The following is a 25,463-nucleotide window of genomic DNA, read 5'->3' as shown; positions in this document are numbered from 1 at the left end:
GGGGCTTTGAGGTGAAGCCGGGATATCTAGAGCAGAGTACAGGGGGTAGAGGAAGGGCGTGGAAGGAAGGTTCAAGCAGGCTTCAGTATTGCTTGCTCCCCACCTTCCAAGAGAAAAATATTGGCAGGGACCTGAGGACTAGGCTTGCGTGCTGTTGCAGGTAAAGCCTCATGTGATTTCACGGACCCAAATTACTGGCTGTTAAAGTAGGATCCTGGATTCTCACTCCTAGGAAAAAAGTGGGTGATGGAGCACCAGGTCAGTCGTGATCAGGCAGAGCGGAATTCCATACAGTCATTCCTCTCTACCTGACTCCTAAACTGTCCACCAGTGTGGTTTGATTAGACACTGTGTCCAATTTGTAATTGTTGCTTCACTGATCAACCCCAAACACAGCAGATGTGTCTTTCATGGTTGAACCTGCACAAGCCTCCTTTATTTCTCCAGCTGCAAACAAATCTGTATAACAAAAGGTACTTCTGCCCTGAACTGAGAAACCATGCCTGTGGAAAGGTTTCTGCAGCAAGATCTGCTGCTTTTGTTTCTTGAAATATTGCATGGATAGCACATTATATGACGTTAGGTCTGCGAATTGAGGGGACGGTCACGGGGACTGCTTTGTTTCCTCTGTTGAGTAGAGTGTGCATGGGTTTTTGACACTATTGTAGAACTTTACAGATGAGGGATCGATCCTATGTCTGCTCCCCCTCTCGATAGTGCCTTAGAAGGACCTCGATGAGTGCTGTTCTACATTTCACTGGAGTTGAGCTCTATTGAGGTTCGACCTTATGGCCAGAATGAAATCAGAATATCCTACTACAAGTTACAGAAGGCTGGGAGTAACAGGAGCATAACACACCCCTGAGTGCCTGCAGTTTACACCAGAAAAAACAGTGAAGCGAAGGCGTTGACGTTGGGTATGCTGTGCATGAAGCACCTGCTGCAGGAAGGGCCACTACTGATATCTTGGGTCACACCTGGCGGCCCAGGGAGTAGACTTAAACCCCTGCCTCATTCTGTCTTCACATAGTGCAGCAGTTGCAGTGTTTTAGCAGCGGCGACTCCTCCATATCAGTGGAGGAGCGTCGCCCAACCTCCTGCAAGCACAGCAGGCAAACACACATAAATAACACGCATAAGAATGCCATTTTAATTTGCCATCAGCAGGCGCTGTGTACAGCGCAAGCGTGAGGCAGGGTTTGAACTGAATCCTGCTATTGCAGGGTTACTGCTGCCCCTTCCAGTGCGCATGTCGGGTTGGCCAGTTGGCTGACTACCTATGGCCATCCTGACATGCGCACTGTAGACCCTGCTATACCCCGGCTGTAAGACAGCCAGGTGATTGCTGGCACAGGCCTGCAGCCTCAAAATGAGTGCTGAGTTAGCCTGCTCCCACCAATCATGGAGTTGCTCTCAGGCTGATGAGAGCACTTCCAGGATTGGTTGGATTTGCGTTCCACTAAGCAGGAAGGAAGTCCTGCTATTCCTGCTTGTAGTATGTCGGGGATAAGGGCAGCATTTATGGTGAGTTTGGCGCCCTCACGCCCCACCATATTTTTTAACAGGTAGCCACTGCTGACTGTCCAGAAAAGCGCAGTTGACAGCTTGGCTACCACAGTATCGTAGTGATCTGTAGGCTAATAATGCTGCACGTGTGAATGTTTGACTGTTTGAGTACAAGCTCATAACTTAGCAGCATTTTCAATAGCACAATAGACCTGGGAGGTTAAGTAAATGAACTGCACCTTCTCATCAAGTCACTCTCTTGAAAAGTTATTCAGGAACATCCAGACCTTTCTTCACAAATATTCAGCCACAACAGCCCGTGACATTGTACTAGCAGAAGTGACTCTTCTATCAACTTTTACATTCGGGCAGCAATAAAATTTTATTGCCAAGCATGCGGGCCATTGGCCCAGTCCAGCCGACAACCATACTTATAACCCAAGAGTAACTACCTCTGCCTACCTGCACGGAGCTCAAACCCTTAGTCCGAGAGCATCGAATAATGGAGTTAGTACAAGTAGAACCTCCTAACATCTTTAGTTTTCTCGATCAATGTGTCAAAGTCACACCGAGTCCTTCTCAGAGGATCCTGTTTATCGGATCATTATGAACCCGGTGCAGTTTTAAGCCTTTTTGCCACTTCAAAGATTCCCAGACATTCGGACCATAATCCCTCTGTTTCATCCTTGGTCCTGGATCTCCGTGAGATTGACTCTGACACTTCTTGGCTTCTTGCTTCCTGCTGGTCTGCTACGCTAGATGGCTCACACGGGCTTTGGAGTGGAATCTCAAGTCTTGGTGGGTTCAGCACCAAGAGAACCTGTCAGATTCAATTCAGGTGTCGGAGGAGATTGCAAAAGATCTGCACTGGTGGCTGCTCGACTGCAGTTGGACCAAAGGCAGACCCTCTCCCTACAGACCACCCCACCGAGAGCTGACAGTGATGACTGATGCATCTCTGCTAGGTTGGTGAGCTAATCTGGGAGAGAAGGAGATCTCAGTACTCTTTGGTCCTCCTCTTTCAGGTTGATACTGTGGCCATAGAGTCCTCTTTGCCCCACCCCCACACCTCCCCATTCTGTGGAAGGATCTCCATTCCGTCTAAAAAAGGTCTCAATCTAGGAATCAGCACACTTTCGCATCTGATCAGTTGTTAAGCTCAGGGTCTTACGGATAGAGTCGAGAAAGAAACGGACTTCACCTCGTGTGGGTGGCAATTCTATGTGGCTCTGACATCACTCCTGGGCAGGATGAATCTGATGCAGAGCTGCACCAGACCACCTGCTGGCATGCAGGAGAACTGCTCTGTACAATCTGCAGATCCAGTCTGGCAGATGTATTTGTCCAGAAGGTGTGGAGTCTGCGGTCAGATATAGTATCCACCAGAAATGCGTTACCGAAGGAAAGTAAATTGTTCATCTTTTCACCTTTTTTTTAAATTGTATGTGCTTGGCCTCCATCACCAGTGCTCTGTGCTTGACATGATAGGAGTCTGATCCAAGAGGCATCTTGGTGAGCGGTTAGATGGGTTTGAGGCGGCCATGCTTTTGATGCAAGTACAGGAAATACATAATCTTTAACCTGCGGAAATACAGGTTATAACATCACTGACACCTACCCGCTCTTAGCCAAAAGGAAGGAACATACCATGAAATGAACTCAGGAAAACATTACAAGAAAAGAACTTCAGCTTAGTTTTAGAAACTTTTCTGTGAATAACTTGTTGATACGGAACTGAGGCAAACACGGACAGCCAGGCCTCTGACACTGAAGCAGCGGCACTCAGAAGTTTTATCAGTGGCACTCTGGAGTTCTAGCAGGGGCACTCTGGAGTTCTAGCAGTGGCACTCTGGAGTTCTAGCAGGGGCACTCTGGAGTTCTAGCAGGGGCACTCTGGAGTTCTAGCAGTGGCACTCTGGAGCTCTAGCAGTGGCACTCTCAAATTCTAGCAAGGGCACTCTGGAGTTCTAGCAGTGGCACTCTGGAGCTCTAGCAGTGGCACTCTCAAATTCTAGCTGCAGCACTCTGGAGTTCTAGCAGTGGCACTCTGGAGTTCTAGCAGTGGCACTCTCAAATTCTAGCTGCAGCACTCTGGAGTTCTAGCAGTGGCACTCTGGAGTTCTAGCAGTGGCACTCTGGAGTTCTAGCAGGGGCACTCTGCAGTTTTATCAGTGGCACTCTGGAGTTCTAGCAGGGGCACTCTGCAGTTTTATCAGTGGCACTCTGGAGTTCTAGCAGTGGCACTCTGGAGTTCTAGCAGGGGCACTCTGCAGTTTTATCAGTGGCACTCTGGAGTTCTAGCAGTGGCACTCTGGAGTTCTAGCAGTGGCACTCTGCAGTTTTATCAGTGGCACTCTGGAGTTCTAGCAGTGGCACTCTGGAGTTCTAGCAGTGGCACTCTGGAGTTCTAGCAGTGGCACTCTGGAGTTCTAGCAGGGGCACTCTGGAGTTCTAGCAGGGGCACTCTGGAGTTCTAGCAGTGGCACTCTGGAGTTCTAGCAGGGGCACTCTGGAGTTCTAGCAGGGGCACTCTGGAGTTCTAGCAGTGGCACTCTGGAGTTCTAGCAGGGGCACTCTGGAGTTCTAGCAGGGGCACTCTGGAGTTCTAGCAGGGGCACTCTGGAGTTCTAGCAGTGGCACTCTGGAGCTCTAGCAGTGGCACTCTCAAATTCTAGCAGTGGCACTCTGGAGTTCTAGCAGGGGCACTCTGGAGTTCTAGTAGCAACATTTTGGATTTCCAGTAGCAAAACGCTGTATTTCTAGTAGCAAAACTCTGGATTTCTAGTAGCAAAACTCTGGATTTCTAGTAGAAACACTCTAGATTTGTAGCAGAAACACTCTGAAGTTCTAGCAGCAGCACTCTGGAGTTCTAGCAGGGGCACTTTGGAGTTCTAGTAGCAACATTCTGGATTTCCAGTAGCAAAACTCTGTATTTCTAGTAGCAAAACTCTGGATTTCTAGTAGAAACACTCTAGATTTGTAGCAGAAACACTCTGAAGTTCTAGCAGCAGCACTCTGGAGTTCTAGCAGGGGCACTTTGGAGTTCTAGTAGCAACATTCTGGATTTCCAGTAGCAAAACTCTGTATTTCTAGTAGCAAAACTCTGGATTTCTAGTAGAAACACTCTAGATTTGTAGCAGAAACACTCTGAACTTCTAGCAGCAGCACTCTGGATTTCTAGCAGTGACACTATGAATTTCTAGCAGGGGCCCTCTGGATTTCTAGCTGCAGTACTCTAGATGTCTAGCTGCGGCACCCTGGAGTTCTAGCAGGGGCCCTCAGGATTTCTAGCTGCAGCGCTCTGGAGCTCTAGCAGTGGCACTCTGGAGTTCTAGCAGTGGCACTCTGGAGTTCTAGCAGTGGCACTCTCGAGTTCTAGCCGCAGCGCTCTGGAGTTCTAGCAGGGGCACTCTGGAGTTCTAGCAGGGGCCCTCTGGATTTCTAGCTGCAGCACTCTGGAGTTCTAGCAGTGGCACTCTCAAGTCCTAGCAGTGGCACTCTCGAGTCCTAGCAGTTGCATTCTCGAGTCCTAGCAGTGGCACTCTGGAGTTCTAGCTGCAGTACTCTAGATGTCTAGCTGCAGCGCTCTGGAGTTCTAGCAGGGGCCCTCTGGATTTCTAGCTGCAGCGCTCTGGAGCTCTAGCAGTGGCACTCTGGAGTTCTAGCAAGGGCACTCTGGAGTTCTAGCAGTGGCACTCTCGAGTTCTAGCAGTGGCACTCTGGAGTTCTAGCAGGGACACTCTGGATTTCTAGCTGCAGCGCTCTGGAGCTCTAGCAGTGGCACTCTGGAGTTCTAGCAGTGGCACTCTGGAGTTCTAGCAGGGGCACTCTGGATTTCTAGCTGCAGCGCTCTGGAGTTCTAGCAGTGGCACTCTGGAGTTCTAGCAGTGGCACTCTCGAGTTCTAGCAGTGGCACTCTGGAGTTCTAGCAGTGGCACTCTCGAGTTCTAGCCGCAGCGCTCTGGAGTTCTAGCAGGGGCACTCTGGAACTCTAGCAGGGGCACTCTGGAGTTCTAGCAGGGGCCCTCTGGATTTCTAGCTGCAGCGCTATGGAGTTCTAGCAGGGGCACTCTGGATTTCTAGCTGCAGCGCTCTGGAGTTCTAGCAGGGGCCCTCTGGATTTCTAGCTGCAGCGCTCTGGAGCTCTAGCAGTGGCACTCTGGAGTTCTAGCAAGGGCACTCTGGAGTTCTAGCAGTGGCACTCTCGAGTTCTAGCAGTGGCACTCTGGAGTTCTAGCAGGGGCACTCTGGATTTCTAGCTGCAGCGCTCTGGAGCTCTAGCAGTGGCACTCTGGAGTTCTAGCAGTGGCACTCTGGAGTTCTAGCAGTGGCACTCTGGAGTTCTAGCAGTGGCACTCTCGAGTTCTAGCAGTGGCACTCTGGAGTTCTAGCAGGGGCACTCTGGATTTCTAGCTGCAGCGCTCTGGAGCTCTAGCAGTGGCACTCTGGAGTTCTAGCAGTGGCACTCTGGAGTTCTAGCAGTGGCACTCTGGAGTTCTAGCAGTGGCACTCTCGAGTTCTAGCAGTGGCACTCTGGAGTTCTAGCAGTGGCACTCTCGAGTTCTAGCCGCAGCGCTCTGGAGTTCTAGCAGGGGCACTCTGGAACTCTAGCAGGGGCACTCTGGAGTTCTAGCTGGGGCCCTCTGGATTTCTAGCTGCAGCGCTCTGGAGCTCTAGCAGTGGCACTCTGGAGTTCTAGCAGTGGCACTCTCGAGTTCTAGCCGCAGCGCTCTGGAGTTCTAGCAAGGGCACTCTGGAGTTCTAGCAGTGCAACTCTCGAGTTCTAGCAGTGGCACTCTGGAGTTCTAGCAGGGGCACTCTGGATTTCTAGCTGCAGCGCTCTGGAGCTCTAGCAGTGGCACTCTGGAGCTCTAGCAGTGGCACTCTGGAGTTCTACCAGCGGCACTCTGGAGTTCTACCAGCGGCACTCTGGAGTTCTAGCAGTGGCACTCTCGAGTTCTAGCAGTGGCACTCTGGAGTTCTAGCAGCAGCGCTATGGAGTTCTAGCAGGGGCACTCTGGATTTCTAGCTGCAGCGCTCTGGAGTTCTAGCAGGGGCCCTCTGGATTTCTAGCTGCAGTGCTCTGGAGTTCTAGCAGGGGCCTTCTGGAGTTCTAGCTGCAGCGCTCTGGAGCTCTAGCAGTGGCACTCTGGAGTTCTAGCAAGGGCACTCTGGAGTTCTAGCAGTGGCACTCTCGAGTTCTAGCAGTGGCACTCTGGAGTTCTAGCAGGGGCACTCTGGATTTCTAGCTGCAGCGCTCTGGAGCTCTAGCAGTGGCACTCTGGAGTTCTAGCAGTGGCACTCTGGAGTTCTAGCAGTGGCACTCTGGAGTTCTAGCAGTGGCACTCTGGAGTTCTAGCAGTGGCACTCTGGAGTTCTAGCAGTGGCACTCTGGAGTTCTAGCAGTGGCACTCTGGAGTTCTAGCCGCAGCGCTCTGGAGTTCTAGCAGGGGCCCTCTGGATTTCTAGCTGCAGCACTCTGGAGTACTAGCAGGGGCCCTCTGGATTTCTAGCTGCAGCGCTCTGGAGTTCTAGCAGGGGCACTCTGGATTTCTAGCTGCAGCGCTCTGGAGTTCTAGCAGGGGCCCTCTGGATTTCTAGCTGCAGCGCTCTGGAGTTCTAGCAGGGGCCCTCTGGATTTCTAGCTGCAGCGCTCTGGAGTTCTAGCAGGGGCCCTCTGGGTTTCTAGCTGCAGCGCTCTGGAGTTCTAGCAGGGGCCCTCTGGATTTCTAGCTGGAGCGCTCTGGAGTTCTAGCAGGGGCACTCTGGATTTGTAGCTGCAGCGCTCTGGAGTTCTAGCAGGGGCCCTCTGGATTTCTAGCTGCAGCGCTCTGGAGTTCTAGCAGGGGCACTCTGGATTTCTAGCTGCAGCGCTCTGGAGTTCTAGCAGGGGCCCTCTGGATTTCTAGCTGCAGCGCTCTGGAGCTCTAGCAGGGGCCCTCTCGAGTTCTAGCAGGGGCACGCTGGAGATCTAGCTGCAGCGCTCTGGAGCTCTAGCAGGGGCACTCTCGAGTTCTAGCAGTGGCACTCTCGAGTCCTAGCAGTGGCACTCTCGAGTCCTAGCAGTGGCACTCTGGAGTTCTAGCTGCAGTACTCTAGATGTCTAGCTGCGGCACTCTGGAGTTCAAGCAGGGGCCCTCTGGATTTCTAGCTGCAGCGCTCTGGAGTTCTAGCAGGGGCCCTCTGGATTTCTAGCTGCAGCGCTCTGGAGTTCTAGCAGGGGCCCTCTGGATTTCTAGCTGCAGCACTCTGGAGTTCTAGCAGTGGCACTCTCGAGTCCTAGCAGTGGCACTCTCGAGTCCTAGCAGTTGCATTCTCGAGTCCTAGCAGTGGCACTCTGGAGTTCTAGCTGCAGTACTCTAGATGTCTTGCTGCAGCGCTCTGGAGTTCTAGCAGGGGCCCTCTGGATTTCTAGCTGCAGCGCTCTGGAGTTCTAGCAGGGGCCCTCTGGATTTCTAGCTGCAGCGCTCTGGAGTTCTAGCAGGGGCCCTGTGGATTTCTAGCTGCAGCACTCTGGAGTTCTAGCAGGGGCCCTCTGGATTTCTAGCTGCAGCGCTCTGGAGTTCTAGCAGGGGCCCTCTGGATTTCTAGCTGCAGCGCTCTGGAGTTCTAGCAGGGGCACTCTGGATTTGTAGCTGCAGCGCTCTGGAGTTCTAGCAGGGGCCCTCTGGATTTCTAGCTGCAGCGCTCTGGAGTTCTAGCAGGGGCCCTCTGGATTTCTAGCTGCAGCGCTCTGGAGCTCTAGCAGGGGCCATCTCGAGTTCTAGCAGGGGCACGCTGGAGATCTAGCTGCAGCGCTCTGGAGCTCTAGCAGGGGCACTCTCGAGTTCTAGCAGTGGCACTCTCGAGTCCTAGCAGTGGCACTCTCGAGTCCTAGCAGTGGCACTCTGGAGTTCTAGCTGCAGTACTCTAGATGTCTAGCTGCGGCACTCTGGAGTTCAAGCAGGGGCCCTCTGGATTTCTAGCTGCAGCGCTCTGAAGTTCTAGCAGGGGCCCTCTGGATTTCTAGCTGCAGCGCTCTGGAGTTCTAGCAGGGGCCCTCTGGATTTCTAGCTGCAGCACTCTGGAGTTCTAGCAGTGGCACTCTCGAGTTCTAGCCGCAGCGCTCTGGAGTTCTAGCAGGGGCCCTCTGGATTTCTAGCTGCAGCACTCTGGAGTTCTAGCAGGGGCCCTCTGGATTTCTAGCTGCAGCGCTCTGGAGTTCTAGCAGGGGCCCTCTGGATTTCTAGCTGCAGCGCTCTGGAGTTCTAGCAGGGGCACTCTGGATTTGTAGCTGCAGCGCTCTGGAGTTCTAGCAGGGGCCCTCTGGATTTCTAGCTGCAGCGCTCTGGAGTTCTAGCAGGGGCACTCTGGATTTGTAGCTGCAGCGCTCTGGAGTTCTAGCAGGGGCCCTCTGGATTTCTAGCTGCAGCGCTCTGGAGCTCTAGCAGGGGCCCTCTGGATTTCTAGCTGCAGCACTCTGGAGTTCTAGCAGGGGCCCTCTGGATTTCTAGCTGCAGCGCTCTGGAGCTCTAACAGGGGCACTCTGGAATTTTGTCCCAGTCGAGCAATGGGGCTTGCACACTTTCTGGCACTTGATACATTTAAAAATTATCCTGTGAAGCTGGCCGTTGACACTGGTTGTTTTGAACCTTGGTGCCTCAGTTGAAGGCTGTTGTTTTATGGAATATATACATAAACATAAGTGCCCCGCTTGTCAGCGGGGGAAGGGATTCAGGGAGGAAGTCGTGATTGCAGTAAGGGAAGTCAGAGTGTTAAATCCTGCACAGAGCAGGCGCATTGTTGATCTTGCGCACGTGAGTGTGGTGGGTTGACCCCACATTTCATTAACGGGGGTTTACACACTAGGTCCCCCCCCCCCCCCCCCCCCCCCCTCATTGAGAATTCATCTATTTGCATCCAAGTCCTGTTTTTACATGGGGGGCATGGCTGATTAATGATGAATCAAACGGCTGTAACTAGTTGCAGAACCCACTGAAACCTTTTACTTTGCTAATGTTCTTTGCATTGGAAGTTAGAGTCCCCGCTTTCCAGAGTGGGCACGGTGCCATGTTGTACCACACTGTGTCCTTGCACAATGCCTAATGGGTGCTGACGTGCAAACACCATCCTGCTGTAAAGAGACCAGGACCCGTGCAAGGAGCTTTGCTAGATTAGGCCAAGTGGCATCTTACGAGTGTCTATCTTGATTATCTCATTCGTCGCTTGTAGGGGCAGTTTTGTGCCAGTCTAGCTGGAAGCCTAGATTCGGCATACCACAGAAGCCCGTCTGATGGTGCCACTGGGGATAGGGACACGGTAAACACTGTCTGCTCCAGAAAGGGTATAGTGAAAACTGTCTGCTCCTGGTACCCAGGGTATTGTGAACACTGTCTGTTCCTGATGTAGTATAGTGAACGCTGCCGGCTACTAGTAACTGAGGTATAGTGAACACTGTCTGCTCCTGGTACCCAGGGTATTGTGAACACTGTCTGCTCCTGGTACCCAGGGTATAGTGAACACTGTCTGCTCCTGGTAGGGTATAGTGAACACTGTCTGCTCCTGGTAGGGTATAGTGAACACTGTCTGCTCCTGGTACCCAGGGTGTAGTAAACACTGTCAAGTCAAGTCAAGTCAAGTCATAGATCTTTATTCGGATTTAAAAAACATCCATAAAAGTACATGTAAATCACAACAAGCATCCATAAAACACAGTAAGACAGTCATTAAAAAACTAATAAAAATGACATGATTAACCGTCATTGTACGTTACATAAAATGCAGATATCAAGCAGAAATGGTGATTTCATAAAGTATACAAGACTTAAAATCAAATACGCAACAATTACAAACAATGCGGAATCAATGGCTATGATATGTACAAGAGAACAACCACTAGTGCAAATAAGCAGTGTGCAAACTAGGCAAGAAATAGTGCAAAACATATCAGTCCATGTTCAATGATGCTCGTGATCGAACAGCAGCTCTAAGAAAGCAAGTGACTCTGAAAATTACTTCGTCAGAGCTTAACATCAGTAAATCTCCAAAAGCTAAATTAAAATTCATCAGGGCAATCTTTCGAAAATAGGGGATTAAATAATGTTTAGTGTATTTTACATAAAATCCACAAAAAAGCGTAAAATGTAAAAGGCTTTGTTTCCCGCCTAGGTTACAGGGACAACTTAGGTTTTCCAAAATTATTTTGTTAAAGTCTAACGGGAAGCATAATAGATTTTTAATGCTCCCATCCCTGAACCGGAACAGCAGGCTCCTGTTCCATTTGCCCATCTTTTTACACAAATAGCCTTGGGGCATATCATATGGCCTGTCGCATGGTACCAAAAGAGGTATGTACCTTATAATGGCCAGTTTTGCAAACTCGCTCTTTTCCCTCTCATTTCTATCAAGATCGTACAGAGCCCTTTTTACTGAGTTCTTGTGCGAGTGATCGATGGTTTGGGGAGATGTAAATAAAAGCCCCTGCTCCACACTTGCTAGGCTTTTCTCCACAGCCCTGAGCCAAGGTATATATTTGGCCCGCTCACTTTTTAGACAGTCCAAGATAATATCACGGGTCAGAGAAGCCGCTGGGTACCGCCATATTTTCAGCCAAAACAGGGCAGGTCTAGATCTTATGAAATCCTCTGTATAGGGGAGATTCAATTCCCTTTGGCACACATAAGTTGGGGCAGAAATAACACCCCCAAAACCTTCTTACAAAATCTGTTCTCCTCGGACTGTATATTAGTACATTTCGAGAATCCCCACACCTCAGCACCATAGGTTCCTGTGGGTAAACATTGGGTCTTATAGATTTGTAGTAATGGTGAGATAACCTCTGCATGTTTAGGTTGGCGGAGGGAGGTTATAGAATTAATAGCTTTGGCCAGGTTGTTCCTCCCCTGGGCAACGTGAGGTTGCCATGATCCAGAGTCCGAGAACAACAGGCCTAGGTATGGGAAAGTGTGAGTGCTTTTTAAAACATTATTCCCTGACAAAATTTGGTTAATTTTATGTTTTTTAGGGCCACAACACATTATAAATGATTTATTAAATATAGTGCAAAGGCCAAGATCTGCCATGTACGTGACAAATCCTGATATTAAGGTGCGCAGTGCATTGGGTGTGCGGCCCATAAGGACCGCATCATCCGCATAAAGGAGGGCGGGAAGTGGTTTGCCATTTGCGTGCGGGACATCACTTGTTAGCTTACACACAAAACTACTTCATTCATTTATGTACAGGATAAAAAGCAAAGGGGCCAGGACGCAGCCCTGTCTGACCGGGTATTGTGAACACTGTCTGCTCCTGATATAGTATAGTGAACGCTGCCGGCTACTAGTAACTGAGGTATAGTGAAAACTGTCTGCTCCTGGTACCCAGAGTGTAGTAAACACTGTCTGCTCCTGGTACCCAGAGTGTAGTAAACACTGTCTGCTCCTGGTACCCTGGGTATTGTGCACACTGTCTACTTCTGATAGAGTATAGTAAACACTGTCTGCTCCTGATATAGTATAGTGAACGCTGCCGGCTACTAGTAACTGAGGTATGGTGAAAACTGTCTGCTCCTGGTACTCGGGGTATTGTGAACACGGTCTACTTATTATTATTATTATGTTTCTTATATAGCGCCTGAATCGACCCCTGAAGGGGTATCTCCACGCTTGCCTTGGGAACCCGTCCTGGTTTTTCCCTGTGAGGTAGCCCCTACAGGGCATCCCCAAGGTGAAAGCCAGGCATCCCGCCGCGGGGGGCCGTTGTGGAGATTAAGCAAGCTTAATGCCCAGAGTTGCAGAGTGTGAACCCATGATTAGGTCAGGCACCGAAGCGAGAATTATCGAGTCCATGGACATTTGAGCTCAAGACCCTGCCGCGTCGGGAATTGAACCCTGGTCCCGGGTCTGACCTCTACTTCAGGGTCTGCCTGCTCTAACCAGTGAGCCACACTTCTCCACATATGATAGGGTATAGTGAACACTGTCGGCTCCTGGTAGGGAATAGTGAACACTGTCTGCTCCTGGTATGGTATAGTGAACACTGTCTGCTCCTGGTACCCAGAGTGTAGTAAACACTGTCTGCTCCTGGTACCCAGAGTGTAGTAAACACTGTCTGCTCCTGGTACCCAGAGTGTAGTAAACACTGTCTGCTCCTGGTACCCTGGATATTGTGCACACTGTCTACTTCTGATAGAGTATAGTGAACGCTGCCGGCTACTAGTAACTGGGGTGTAATGAACACTGTCTGCTCCTGGTACCCTGGATATTGTGCACACTGTCTACTTCTGATAGAGTATAGTGAACGCTGCCGGCTACTAGTAACTGGGGTGTAATGAACACTGTCTGCTCCTGGTACCCTGGATATTGTGCACACTGTCTACTCCTGATAGAGTATAGTGAACGCTGCCGGCTACTAGTAACTGGGGTGTAATGAACACTGTCTGCTCCTGGTACCCAGGGTATAGGGAACACAGTCTTCTTCTGATAGGCAATAGTGAACACGGTCTGCTCCTGATGGTGATTGCCGGGGTATAGTAAACACCATCTGCTGATGGTGATTTATGGGGTAGGGTGAACACTACCTGCTCCTGATGGTGATTTGCGGAGTGTAGTGAACACTATCTGCTCCTGATACTGGGGCTATAGATAACACTGTCTTCCTCTGATAGGGCATAGTGAACACCATCTGCTCCTGATACCTGTGATGTAGTGAACAGTATTAGCTCCTGATAGGTTACAGTGAACACTGTCTCCTCAGTTATAGGAGGGGCATAGTCAAAGCTATCTGTTCCTGATAGTAATTGCTGTATATAGAGAGCACTTTCTGCTCCTGGATAATTGCCAGGGTATAGTAAGCACTTTCTGCTCTTGATTGTGATTGCTGAGGTATTGTGAACACTATCTAATGGTGATTGCTGGGGTATAGTGAGCACTATCTGCTCTTAATTGTGATTGCCGGGGACTGAGATCATTAAAAGAGGAATTGGGCCTTAAGCCCTTAACTTTTTGGAGGCGACTTTGGGTAACCCCAGAACTCGCCACTTATAGGCAAGAACTGGCGGAGCTGTTAAATCTCCTGAATGCATGGAAACTTCCCTGGCTAAAATATCTAAAGCAGGTATTTGAGAGGCTAGGCTGCCCCCTACTGTGGATTAACCCGGAACAAGCTTGCAGAAGCATATCCCGGAAAGAGCTGGTTAACTTGTACTATGACCACAATCTGTCTGCCTGTTTATTGAATGCCCAAACGGGGACACTGTCGAACACATTCCTAGCAAGGAAAGACTATTACAAAATGGAGACCGTTCTTGATGATATCAGTCCTACTGGTTTAAGGAAGTTGTATCTCCAATGGAGACACGACTCTCTGCCAATTAGAGCCCTTACTACCCGTTGGTCCCCACCTACTTCTAAAAATTGTCCCGCCTGCACTGCGGAGCTAGAAAATGAACTGCATGTACTGTTCTTCTGCCCGGCAGCATAGCAGACACCCAGGAAGAACTGGATTGTTCCAATTTGCAAAAACTTGGGGATTAGGCAGTGTTTCCACTCCTACCGAATATTAAAAACTGATTTATCTCCAGTAATTGTTTTTGCTGTATCCAAATTTTTAGCTAATATGTGGAACATCAGAAGGAAATTTATGGTAAAATGAGATCCAGTGTACCTTTGTATAGCTTCAGGGGCCCGGAAGGTTATTAGCGAGGGTAGGGAATTTGAGTCGACTTTCTTTTTAACTGTTTATAATGCTTTTCTATTTTAGTTTGATGAAATAGTCTTATTGGCATGTGTATTTCTGGTCTTTTTTATGCTAAATTGTAATGATTCCAGTGGAAATTTTATTGTTGATGCATTGTGACCTCTTTTATGACATTCATATCAAAATAAAGATGATAAAAGAAAAGATTGCTGGGGTATAGTGAGCACTATGTGCTCCTGATGGTGATTTCCAGGGTATAGTGAGCACTATCTGCTCCTGATGGTGATTGCTGGGGTATAGTGCACACTATCTGCTCCTGGTTGTGATTGCCGGGGTATAGTGAGCACTATCTGCTCCTGATAGTGATTGCCGTGGTATAGTGAGCACTATCTGCTCCTGGTTGTGATTACCAGGGTATAGTGAGCACTATCTGCTCCTGATAGTGATTGCCGTGGTATAGTGAACACTATCTGCTCCTGGTTGTGATTACCAGGGTGTAGTGAGCACTATCTGCTCCTGATGGTGATTGCCAGGGTATAGTGGGCACTATCTGCTCCTGGTTCTGATTACCAGGGTGTAGTGAGCACTATCTGCTCCTGGTTGTGATTGCTGGGGTGTAGTGAGCACTCTCTGCTCCTGATGATGATTGCCGTGGTATAGTGAGCACTATCTGCTCCTGATAGTGATTGCCGTGGTATAGTGAGCACTATCTGCTCCTGGTTGTGATTGCCGTGGTATAGTGAGCACTATCTGCTCCTGGTTGTGATTACCAGGGTGTAGTGAGCACTATCTGCTCCTGATGGTGATTGCCAGGGTATAGTGGGCACTAACTGCTCCTGGTTCTGATTACCAGGGTGTAGTGAGCACTATCTGCTCCTGGTTGTGATTGCTGGGGTGTAGTGAGCACTCTCTGCTCCTGATGATGATTGCCGGGGTATAGTGAGCACTATCTGCTCCTGATAGTGATTGCCGTGGTATAGTGAGCACTATCTGCTCCTGATGGTGATTGCTGGGGTATAGTGGGCACTATCTGCTCCTGATGGTGATTGCTGGGGTATAGTGAGCATTATCTGCTCCTGATGGTGATTACCAGGGTATAGTGAGCACTATTTGCTCCTGGTTGTGATTACCAGGGTGTAGTGAGCACTATCTGCTCCTGATGGTGATTGCTGGGGTATAGTGAGCATGATCTGCTCCTGATGGTGATTACCAGGGTATAGTGGGCACTATCCCCTCCTGGTAGTCAGATGGCCGCTCCTTTGTGCAGCATCCATGAGTGCACAGGCCTGCGGGCTTGGACAGACTGAGGCCCGCGTGCCCTGTGTGCCAAGGCAGAGGCAGTGGGTTTTCCAGACCAGGAAGCGGAAGCGTCATCTGCTGGAGGTGCCTCGGGCCCTTCAGAAGCTCGTCTGATGTCTCACCCGTCTGCGGCCTTTGACTGAACTTTATTAAAGTCCTGGTGCTTCCTCAGTGACTTGGCCCGTCCGCGTGGACGATAAGCCTCTGGCACGCGCTCTCTGTGCGCACACACCATCTCCAGTCCAGATGGCAGCTCCTGACCTGGCAAGGTTACCCTGGCAGTGCGCGTGGGCGCGTCGGACTCCATGCCAGGGTGTGAGGAACCAGCCAAGCCATCTGCCACACGTCTGGTGTCTACGGGGGCGCAGGAAGCCCATCATTGGAATTGTATTTATATAGCGCTTACTACACCTGACGAGGCGTCGAAGCGCTTTTTTGGCGAGTAGCACGCTACTCCGGGACCCAAAAAGGATTAGTGATGAATTAGTATTGGGAGACCTTAAATGCATTTGAGTGGTGGCCATGGGAGTTTGTAAATTGGATTTATTTATTTATTTAATTTATTTTAGAGGGTTTATATAGCGCTGGCTGGACCCGAAGGTATCAGAGCGCTTTACATGATAGAACTAGTTACGGTCAGAAAATAAATGACAGCATCGTGGAATAACAAAACATCAGAGCACTTTACGCACCGAGCTAATAACAGTAACACAAAATAAACAACCTGCCTGAGATTACACATAGCATGTAAATAGCTAGAAAGAGCAAAGAGTTAAATACCTAGAAGATATGGCAGTTCATTGGGAAGGGCGTTCCAGATGTGGAAGGAGCGGATTGTGTAGACTTCTTTTGTAGCAGGGGTGGGACACGGAGGAGAGCGTTCGTGCTTCTCAGAGGTCGCGTGCTGCCGCTTTGCAGAGTTTATTTGCAAGGCCTGAGGGAGCATTTTGGTGGAGGACTTTGTGTGTGAGGCATGCGTTTTTAGGTCTCGCAGACGTAAAAAGCAGTCGTAAGCCTGCTGTCTGCGAGACATCTGTTGCTGGCGTGTTAGAAGGAATCTGAGACGGAGCTCACGCACGAGCGTCGCAGTCTCAGATTCCTCTTCGGGGGCGCGCACGGCACCACACACGCATGCGCATACACAGACTCAATCACACACAGTCACGCATGCGCTCACACATTCCCACACGCACACACTCACCCCCCTCCCCCCTCAGGCATACACACAGGCAGGCAGGCACACGCACACACACACACACGCGCACCCCCCTCCCCCACCACCACCACCACTCCTCACGGGGCTCACACACACGCACGCGCGCGCACACACACACATATACACATATCCCCCCTCCACTCACCGTGCTCGAGTCGCCTCGCTGAGCTCCTTTTCTCCACACGCGGGGCACTTTTGTGGATCTTCACGCTACCTCGGCGCTCTCCCTCCATGATGGGAGCCCGCATCAACGCGCAACACCGGCCTCTTCCGGCCGCGTCACAGGCCCCGCCCATGTCACGGGCAAGGATGCCTGACTTCCTGGTTTCGCCCCCGCCAGCAACTCTGCTTCCTGAAAGCGTGCAGCAACCTAGACCGGTAACTTGGGATTGCGGGTAAATTACTTGTTTTACTTGCTGCGAAGTTTGTCGTATCTTCAGGAGTTTACATGGACACCATATACAATAAATTACGTTTTGGGAATTACAGTTTGAAAAAGCCTTTTGGTGAAGCTTTTTGCTTCTTGCCTTTTACCAAAGAAAACAAAGCTATTCTGTTCTAGTCCACACTGTAAGAAGGAAAGAAGTGAAACATTGTGAAGCTATTAACAGAAACGTGACGCGTCTATTGTTAAAGCTATTTGCTCTTTTTTCATATGTTAAAAACTTGCCATGGTTGGGCACATTTTTAATGACCAATCTGTGTGGTCTTTTTTCTGGAAAATTTGGAAAATTACTTTATCATTGGGGCCCCTCGAGGGCAGCATGCGTGCCTCCGTTCACAGCAGAGGTGTTGAAGGCGCGATGCCCCGCCAGAACATTGTCTTATTTTCCTGACTCATCAAGCGCTTCAGCTGCGGCTTCGGTTATTGAACCCCATGCGCGGTGGTGGCTACCGCTGGCACTGTGTTGCAGGAACTGAACCCCACGCAGGCTCCGATTGTTCTGAGTAATGAGGTACTTTTACTTATACCATGCTGTTTGTGTTTAGAGGAGTGGTAATGTCAGCTTATTAGCAGTAGGTGCTCACATCTGCACATGAAATGCCACCTCTGTCCTCCTACCCATCGGACTGTTTAACCCGATTGCGGCTCAGTAGCAATTCATCAAAATCACAAATGCTTTTTATTTCACTTTTCACAAGGATGTCAAGTTTCTCCATGATCAGTTGCCATCAGCCATTCCAGGATTTTTAACGGACAGCATGTTGCATTCTGCAGCGTGTCGTTTTGCTTTTAATACTGTCGCTATGGGGCTCAGTATACCCATCACAAAGTGATATTGGTGAAAAAACAGAAATGGCCAAAGCTGTTAAACATAACACGGAGCATGGCGGCAGCTACGTTTTAGAATTGTACATCCTGCTCCAGTCCGTTCAAAAACGTTGCTTATTTGTAGTTTTCACACTGCTCTGATGATGCACCTTACGCACGGGGCTGACGCAGTTATTATTCACACAGCTCTGATGATGCACCTTAGGCACGGGCTCACAGCTGTTATTATTCACACAGCTGTGATGATGCACCTCACTCACGGGACTGACACAGTTATTATTCACACAGCTCTGATGATGCACCTCGCGCACGGGTCTGACGCTGTTATTATTTACAGAGCTCTGATGATGCACCTTAGGCACGGGCTCACAGCTGTTATTATTCACACAGCTCTGATGATGCACCTCAGGCACGGGCTCACAGCTGTTATTATTCACACAGCTCTGATGATGCACCTCACTCACGGGACTGACACAGTTATTATTCACACAGCTCTGATGATGCACCTCGCGCACGGGTCTGACGCTGTTATTATTTACAGAGCTCTGATGATGCACCTTAGGCACGGGCTCACAGCTGTTATTATTCACACAGCTCTGATGATGCACCTCACTCACGGGACTGACACAGTTATTATTCACACAGCTCTGATGATGCACCTCGCGCACGGGTCTGACGCTGTTATTATTTACAGAGCTCTGATGATGCACCTCAGGCAGGGGCTCACATCTGTTATTATTCACACAGCTCTGATGATGCACCTCAGGCACGGGCTCACAGCTGTTATTATTCACACAGCTCTGATGATGCACCTCACGCATGGGCTCACAGCTATTATTCACACAGCTGTGATGATGCACCTCAGCACGGGGCTTACAGCTGTTATTATCCACACAGCTCTGTGGTGGGGTTCGCTGCCCCCAGTCAGGCCAATTCCTCTCCAGAGCCTGCTTTTTTGTCAAACGGACACTGCACAATTGTGACATCGCCCAGTTACCCTGAAATCCAGTAAGTGAACAATCACATGTTACGTATAGTTTTGCAACAATAATTTAAGGAAGGGCAGCCCCACCCCTGTGATGCAGTCAGAGGCTCACTACGACAATGTCACGGAGGCACGGCTCCACGAGGATGCGGAAGGAAGGCTCCCTATCGGCCAGAAGCACAAGCCACGAGGATCCAACGATGACAACAACAACCCCCGAGCTCAGCAGAGATGAAGCGTCTCTGGGGCCCAAGAGGCCCCTTGAGGACCGGCCAGCACTGAAGCACAGACCTCCGAGCACCGCACGGGTAATCTGGCTCTGATAGGGTTGGATTGGCATGTCTGGGACAACGGGGCCAAATATAGGACCGCGCCGACCCCAGCCCCCAGAGCGCCGCACTGGCGGAGCGGTCTCTGGGGGCATGGCTTGTGAAACAGGGACCGCATTCCCCAGCGGGAGAACCAGACAGCACACAGGTCCAAGGGCCCGGCATAGCTGTAGCAGGCTCTGGAGAGGAATTGGCCTGACTGGGGGCAGCGAACCCCACCACGCGAAGCACAGCCCAGAGCACCGCACGGCTGGGGTAGGCTCTGGGGGCTGAATCTCAATGTCTAGGACAACGGGAACCACCACTGCTATTTCAGCGACACGACCCTCAACCCCAGACTCTTGGGTGAGTACAGGCAAGCATTGGTTTTATTTGTAAAATTGCTTGGTATATTCGAATGCTTTGTTCCCCTTACAAAAACTCATACACCCTGGAAAATGGTTTCTATGAGCTGTAAAAGCCTTAAGGTCACAGCCTAGTGTGCCACCAAAAACCACCAGCAATATGTTACAGCATGAGGCACATTAAATACAACCCAAACCTGCCTTAAATACCTATCAAAAATAATTGTAAATTTCAAACTGCCCCCCCCCCCCCCAATTTATTTACCGGAAACAGCTGGTGTACAGCATTGGATTGAGCACGGCCATTCTGAACCATGCTTTTCACCGTACCACATCTCTCCGGAATACTTCAAATACGTAGTTCAAAAGTGGCTTGTGAATGTGGCTGTGTATGAGCCCTTATGGTAGGGTTTGTAAACCTGTTACAGCATGCTAATTATGCACTTGCCTCACTTTGTGTAAGGGTGGACTCTTAATAGCTGTTAGTGATTTGGGGGTTACATTTTAAAGCCTTGGGCTGTTTCCCAGGTGAGGTCACTTTTTACTTTGACATCTGTTAATCATGAGTGTACCCTCTCGTAGAAAGTTTGGAGTAATATCTGTCCTTGAATTTATTTTCACATCCTTGTGGCTCTGTGTGTGTGGCTCTGTGTGTGTGTGGGCGGGCTCTGTGTGTGTGTGTGTGGGTCTGTGTATTTGTGTGTGGGTCTGTGTATTTGTGTGTGGCATTTGCGAGAGATTAAGCTATTGGCATAGTAAATGACAATGCCATTTATTTATCTGTTTTCAAAACCAACACATAAATAAACATTTTGTCATTTACAGTGCCAATAGCTCTAACTTTTGCAGAGGCGAGACCGTTGCATTGTAAATGCTTGTTGTATGGGGGGGCCCTTGGAGAGTTTTGAGGGAGGGAAAATGTGGTTAATTAACAAGGCTAGTGGAGGGATAGAAGAGGGAAAGACTTGCATTTATATAGCGCTTGTTACCTGATGGGTTGTTGAAGCGCTTTTTTCGAAGAGTAGCACGCTACTCCGGAATCCATAAAGGATTAGTGTTGAATTAGTATAGTGAAATATGAAAGTCATTTGAGTGGTGGACAGGTTAGTCTGTTATTTGGATTGAGACGGATAGTGGAGGGATAGAAGAGGGAAAAAGGTTTGCATTTATATACTGGTTGAAGTTCATATAGTAATGCAGAAGTATTAAGGGTTTTGTAAAATTGCCTTCACGTTTCAATATCTTTTGATAACATTTACTATAAATAGGCACCCTCTAGACTACGCTCAAACACAGGGGCAACAGGTAAGGTGTCGAAATGCTTTTTGGCGGGTAGCACGCTTGTCTGGAACCCAATTACCGTGAGTAGTCGGGTGAGGTCACCCTTGCAGCAGAGGCGCAGTTGCCTCCACAGCTGGACGCACCTCTCCCTCAGCACTAGAGAGGCCTCTTGCGCAGCATTTATTAGCCTTAAAATCTTCTAACTGTAACTGAGCCGGGTCTGGTGGCTCAGTGGGCTCGTGCGCCCACTGTAGGGGCCTGTGTGCGACCTCACGGTCACCGGTTCAAATCCCGGCGGGTCCACTCAGCCTTTTATCCTTATGAGGCTGGTGAAATGAGTACCATTGAGTTGGGTAACAATAAATATCTGTTGTTCGGCGCCATGATACCCTTGGGTGAACGTGCGCTTTACAAATACACAGTTTATGTTACCTCTGCTTGGAGAGCTCGGGGCCTGCAGGTCTTCGGATTCATGTTGAGTTTTGTACTGGGCTGCCTGGCTCACCAGATTGAGAGGAAAATGTCCTTTTCGTCTCCCCCCCTCCCTTCCCCTCCCCAAATAAACCATTCATAATATACATACAAAGAAAAGATTCTTTCATTGGTCTGTTACATTTTCAGCCTTGGAAGCATGCGGTCACAGACGGCAATTCTAGGGAGAACAGTCTATCCATATGGGTCCAATTCTGGGAACCAACATGGCGCGATCTTCATAAACTCTTCTTTCAGAATGAAGGGGTAGAGATGCCTAGGACTTCCAGCTTATTCATTCAAATGGATGAAGCTACTGCCATTAAAATGAAGTTTTCCAAGAGAGGAACCACAAGTCACAGGAGGCAGTGGCCTGGAGTACTGCAAAACATTGACCTCGGGTACTTTTTATGTTTTGAGTTGGGTTGAGCCAGAGCTGGACCCACTGTCGTAAGCCTGCTCACTGTGGCCTTCAGAGCAATGCCGCCAGCAGCCTTACCAACTTCAACCTTTGCAAGTTAGATGGCCTCCTGCATTTCCCCTGCTGCATGGGACATCCGGTCTGAGATCACACTCCATTCAAACTAATGCGGTTTGAGTGGAGTTTAGCAGGCATGTACTTCCTCAACGTAGTGCTCGGACATAGGTAACCACCAGCATTCGGCAGGCATTGCGTGCTTGAGTGTTCCTTTGGAAGTGGTGCAAAATGTGGCCGGTGGTTTGCGGTGCTTTCTTGTGTCAGTCTATACTGCTGGATTCTGACATCTTGTTCTCCGTCTCTATTCAGTAGGCTATGGATCGCGTCCAATGGTGGAGAATAGGAGAGAGTCAAGACGTAGAAGTTGGATAAAGTTACCTTCATGGTGACTCTTTTACTCCCAAGTCCACAGGCTATTTCCTATGAAAACACCCTCCTGGTAAACCATCAGCGATCGGTCAAATCCTACATTGATTTACTTCTTTTTAAGTGAAGGGAACCTATGTCAGTTAACACAAGGAGATGATGGAGGGAGCACTGAAACTTTTCAGACAATCGCCGCCAGTCACAGATCTGGGTTGAATCCATCATCGTTCTTTAGCTTACTTCACCACCCCAGTTCAAACCCAGCTGTATGTAATGCAGCCTTGACCCTGTGCCTCATGGGAACAGTCCAGCCCGAACTGCCAAGCCAGGTCTTCCCTGGACTGGAAACAAGCATCCTGGGACCGGTTTCAGGGTAACGCCCTTAATCAGCCAGGCTAGCTTGAATCCAGTGGCAAAGTGAGCAAGGGACCCACGTCCGGGCATACCCTGCCAACTTTCAGGCTGGACTGTTCCCATGGGGAACAGAGTCAAGACTGATTTGCATATGGCCATGTCTGAACTGGAATGGCATGGAAACCAAAAAAAACGATAGATTTAGGCCCAGATCTCTGTACTGGGGTGAATGTTTGACATTGTGCAGAATTCTGTCACTTGTGGCAGGAGTCACAAGGCTTGAATCCGGTTCGACCATGTGATATCCCTCGCACAGCAGAAGTCAAAGATGCAAAAGAAGACGTCAAAAAAAGTTTAGTCAAAAATTACTAAGGGGCAAGCTCTCTCCGGAACTGCGCTAGGCTGGTGCAGAAAAAGAGAGAACTGATGTCCGCGTGCAGGGGCAGGGTCTCAGTAGGCACCGCAACGTCATCTCAGCAACCATGACGCCGATGTCGGACGTGGAGTCGACCGATACCACCTATCAACGCACTGGGGTATTGCTGAAGAAAAATTCTCCTGATCCAGTCTGAGGCTTGGGGGTAATTCTAAGGTAAGGAATCTATAACTAATAGTCTCTTACAGATATATCGTTACCGAAGATAAGTATCTTGTTCTTTAGGCCCAGACCTCTCTACTGGGGTGAACGTTTGATATTGTGCAGCATTCTGTCCATCAATTGTTCTTTCAACCTATGTCAGCTGCCATCTACAAGGTAGATGGATGTGTGCCAACATATTACTCACACCCATGTGGTACCAGCACTCAGAACTCATGAAATGTCCAACCCAGCCAGTGGGTGGTGCAGGATGCACAGCTTGATAGGGAAAGAGAGCCTACAGGCAAGAAGAAATTGATTCACCATCAAGGGAACTTTGAGCAATTATTGTCTAATTTCGTGATGATCATAGTATTGATCTCGGTGGGAGAAAAGCCTTAAGTAAACCTCCTGGGATTTGAGCCTGTGATCCACAGGCCTGAGCGCTGGTACTGAGCTACGGGCCCTTGACACTTGTGATGTCGGTGGCTTAAGCAGTACACCTTGTGCAGGAGCTCAAGTATCTGGGTGAGATATGGAGTGGGTGGAGTAACACTGTTTAAAATTTAGGTTCCAGACGATAACAAATATTCACCAGATAGGGTGGTCGGAACCCCAGTACCATGCAGAATGCGCCGGACAGGAACACCGAAGGTTGTCAATCCAAAAATCGGGAAGTAGGACTGGACTAAGGTGATTACTCTAGCTTCTGGGAAGGTGCGAAGCAGAACTTGACATGGAGTTAGGAACGACGTCAAAGCCAAGTAGATGCTTAGGTTTTAATGGTAGGTGTGACACCACTCGCAGATCTGCCTAGCCTGAGGGGCCTTTATCTAAAGTTTTCTATGATAATTCAAGGGCTGAGGAACAGTGGTTTTGCAAGATCACCTGTAAGATTTGCTTTCTCACAGATTATAAGAGATAGCTCAGTGGTGGGCAGTCTATACGTATGCAGTGTATTTGTAATTGAGAGTTTTTGTTTTCAGTGCTTCTTTTTTGAGTGTCTTGGCCAAACGTTACATTTCTGTCTGTGTTCATGTGAGAGCAAAAGACAGGATCTGTAGTATGTCATAGGGTTATCTGAGTGTGAGCCGGCTACCTCTGTGCAACATTTTTAACCGCATCGCTGCTGCGGTGATTTTCGCGCTGTGCGTCGTTTTTTTAATTACCGCGATACATGACGAGCTCAGCTCGTCATCCGCCACGTCACCCGTGGCTGATGACGAGCTGAGCTCGTCATCATCATCGAAGGGGTTAAGGATAGATATCTGTATTATGCAAGTTACGATGCAATGGAGTTACCCATGTCTTGACATAATGGGTTTTCACTTATTAACCTGGGCAATGTGTGACACATACAAATGTCAACCACTCCTTGTTGTAACTGAGTACCTGCGTGTTTTCCACCCTCAGATACGACCCTATGTTAATGGAGCCCTGTACAGCATCCTTGCCGTCCCATCCATACGAGAAGCGGCACGAGCAATGGTAAGAGATATGACTTCGACCAGACCAGCTCGGTTGGAAATACCTGATTTCACTTCAACAAGAATGTTATGTGATTTTTAATTTGAGAGCACATTCATCATTGGAAATTCTGTAATTATATACACATTCTAGGGGCCAGATGTAGGTAAATCCGATTTACTGACTCTTAAATACCGACTCATACCGATTCGGTATTTAAGAGTCGGTAAATGGGAAGGAGGCAGATGTAGGTAAAAAATTACCGATTCTGTAAGAGGCGGTATTTACCGATTCGGTAAATACCGATTCTGTATTTCCCATTGATTCCTATGGGCCTTGAAGCCCATAGGAATCAATGGGAAATACAGATTCGGTATTTACTGAATCGGTAAATACCGAATCCTGCAAGGGTGCAGGGGGTGTCACTTTGACACCCTCTAGCACCCCAAGTGCAGGCTTGTGTGCCATGTGGCACACATACATGCCCTAAGGGCATGTCTGTGTGTCACATTGCACAGGTGTGCACAATAGGATTGGGTGGTAAAATACCGATTTTTAAGGGCACCTACATGTGGATTTTCCGAATCGGTAAATATACCGATTCGGTATTTTACCGATTCTGTAAATTTACTGATTAACACTGACATCAGCTCCGAAAGGAGACAACTAAGAGCCACAGAGAGACTCTGGAGAAGCAATCCTTCCGTTATCCTCCGCGAACTACTCAAAGCAGCTCTCAGGGAGTATAAAAACACATCCAGAACGAAAAAACCTTGTTTTTCCGCACCACACCGGACATCGCAAGAAATAGGCCCAGTGAGCTCCTTCAAATCATTAGACAA

The 25,463-nt window shown here is 49.2% G+C and overlaps 1 protein-coding gene across 1 annotated transcript in view; it reads left to right on the top strand.

Moving 5' to 3' along the window:
- ARMC9 (armadillo repeat containing 9) overlaps window positions 1–25,463 on the top strand; it is a 417,510-nt gene that overhangs the window by 247,673 nt on the left and 144,374 nt on the right. Inside the window, exon 17 of the mRNA XM_086944561.1 lies at window positions 24,568–24,642. Coding sequence (XP_086800687.1) covers window positions 24,568–24,642 — 75 coding nt within the window. The remainder of the gene's footprint in view (window positions 1–24,567; window positions 24,643–25,463) is intronic.

This window comes from Lissotriton vulgaris, chromosome 11 (assembly GCF_964263255.1).
Source record: "Lissotriton vulgaris chromosome 11, aLisVul1.2, whole genome shotgun sequence".
In the NCBI taxonomy this organism is placed as follows: domain Eukaryota; kingdom Metazoa; phylum Chordata; class Amphibia; order Caudata; family Salamandridae; genus Lissotriton; species Lissotriton vulgaris.
This window is presented reverse-complemented; position numbering and strand designations above follow the sequence as displayed.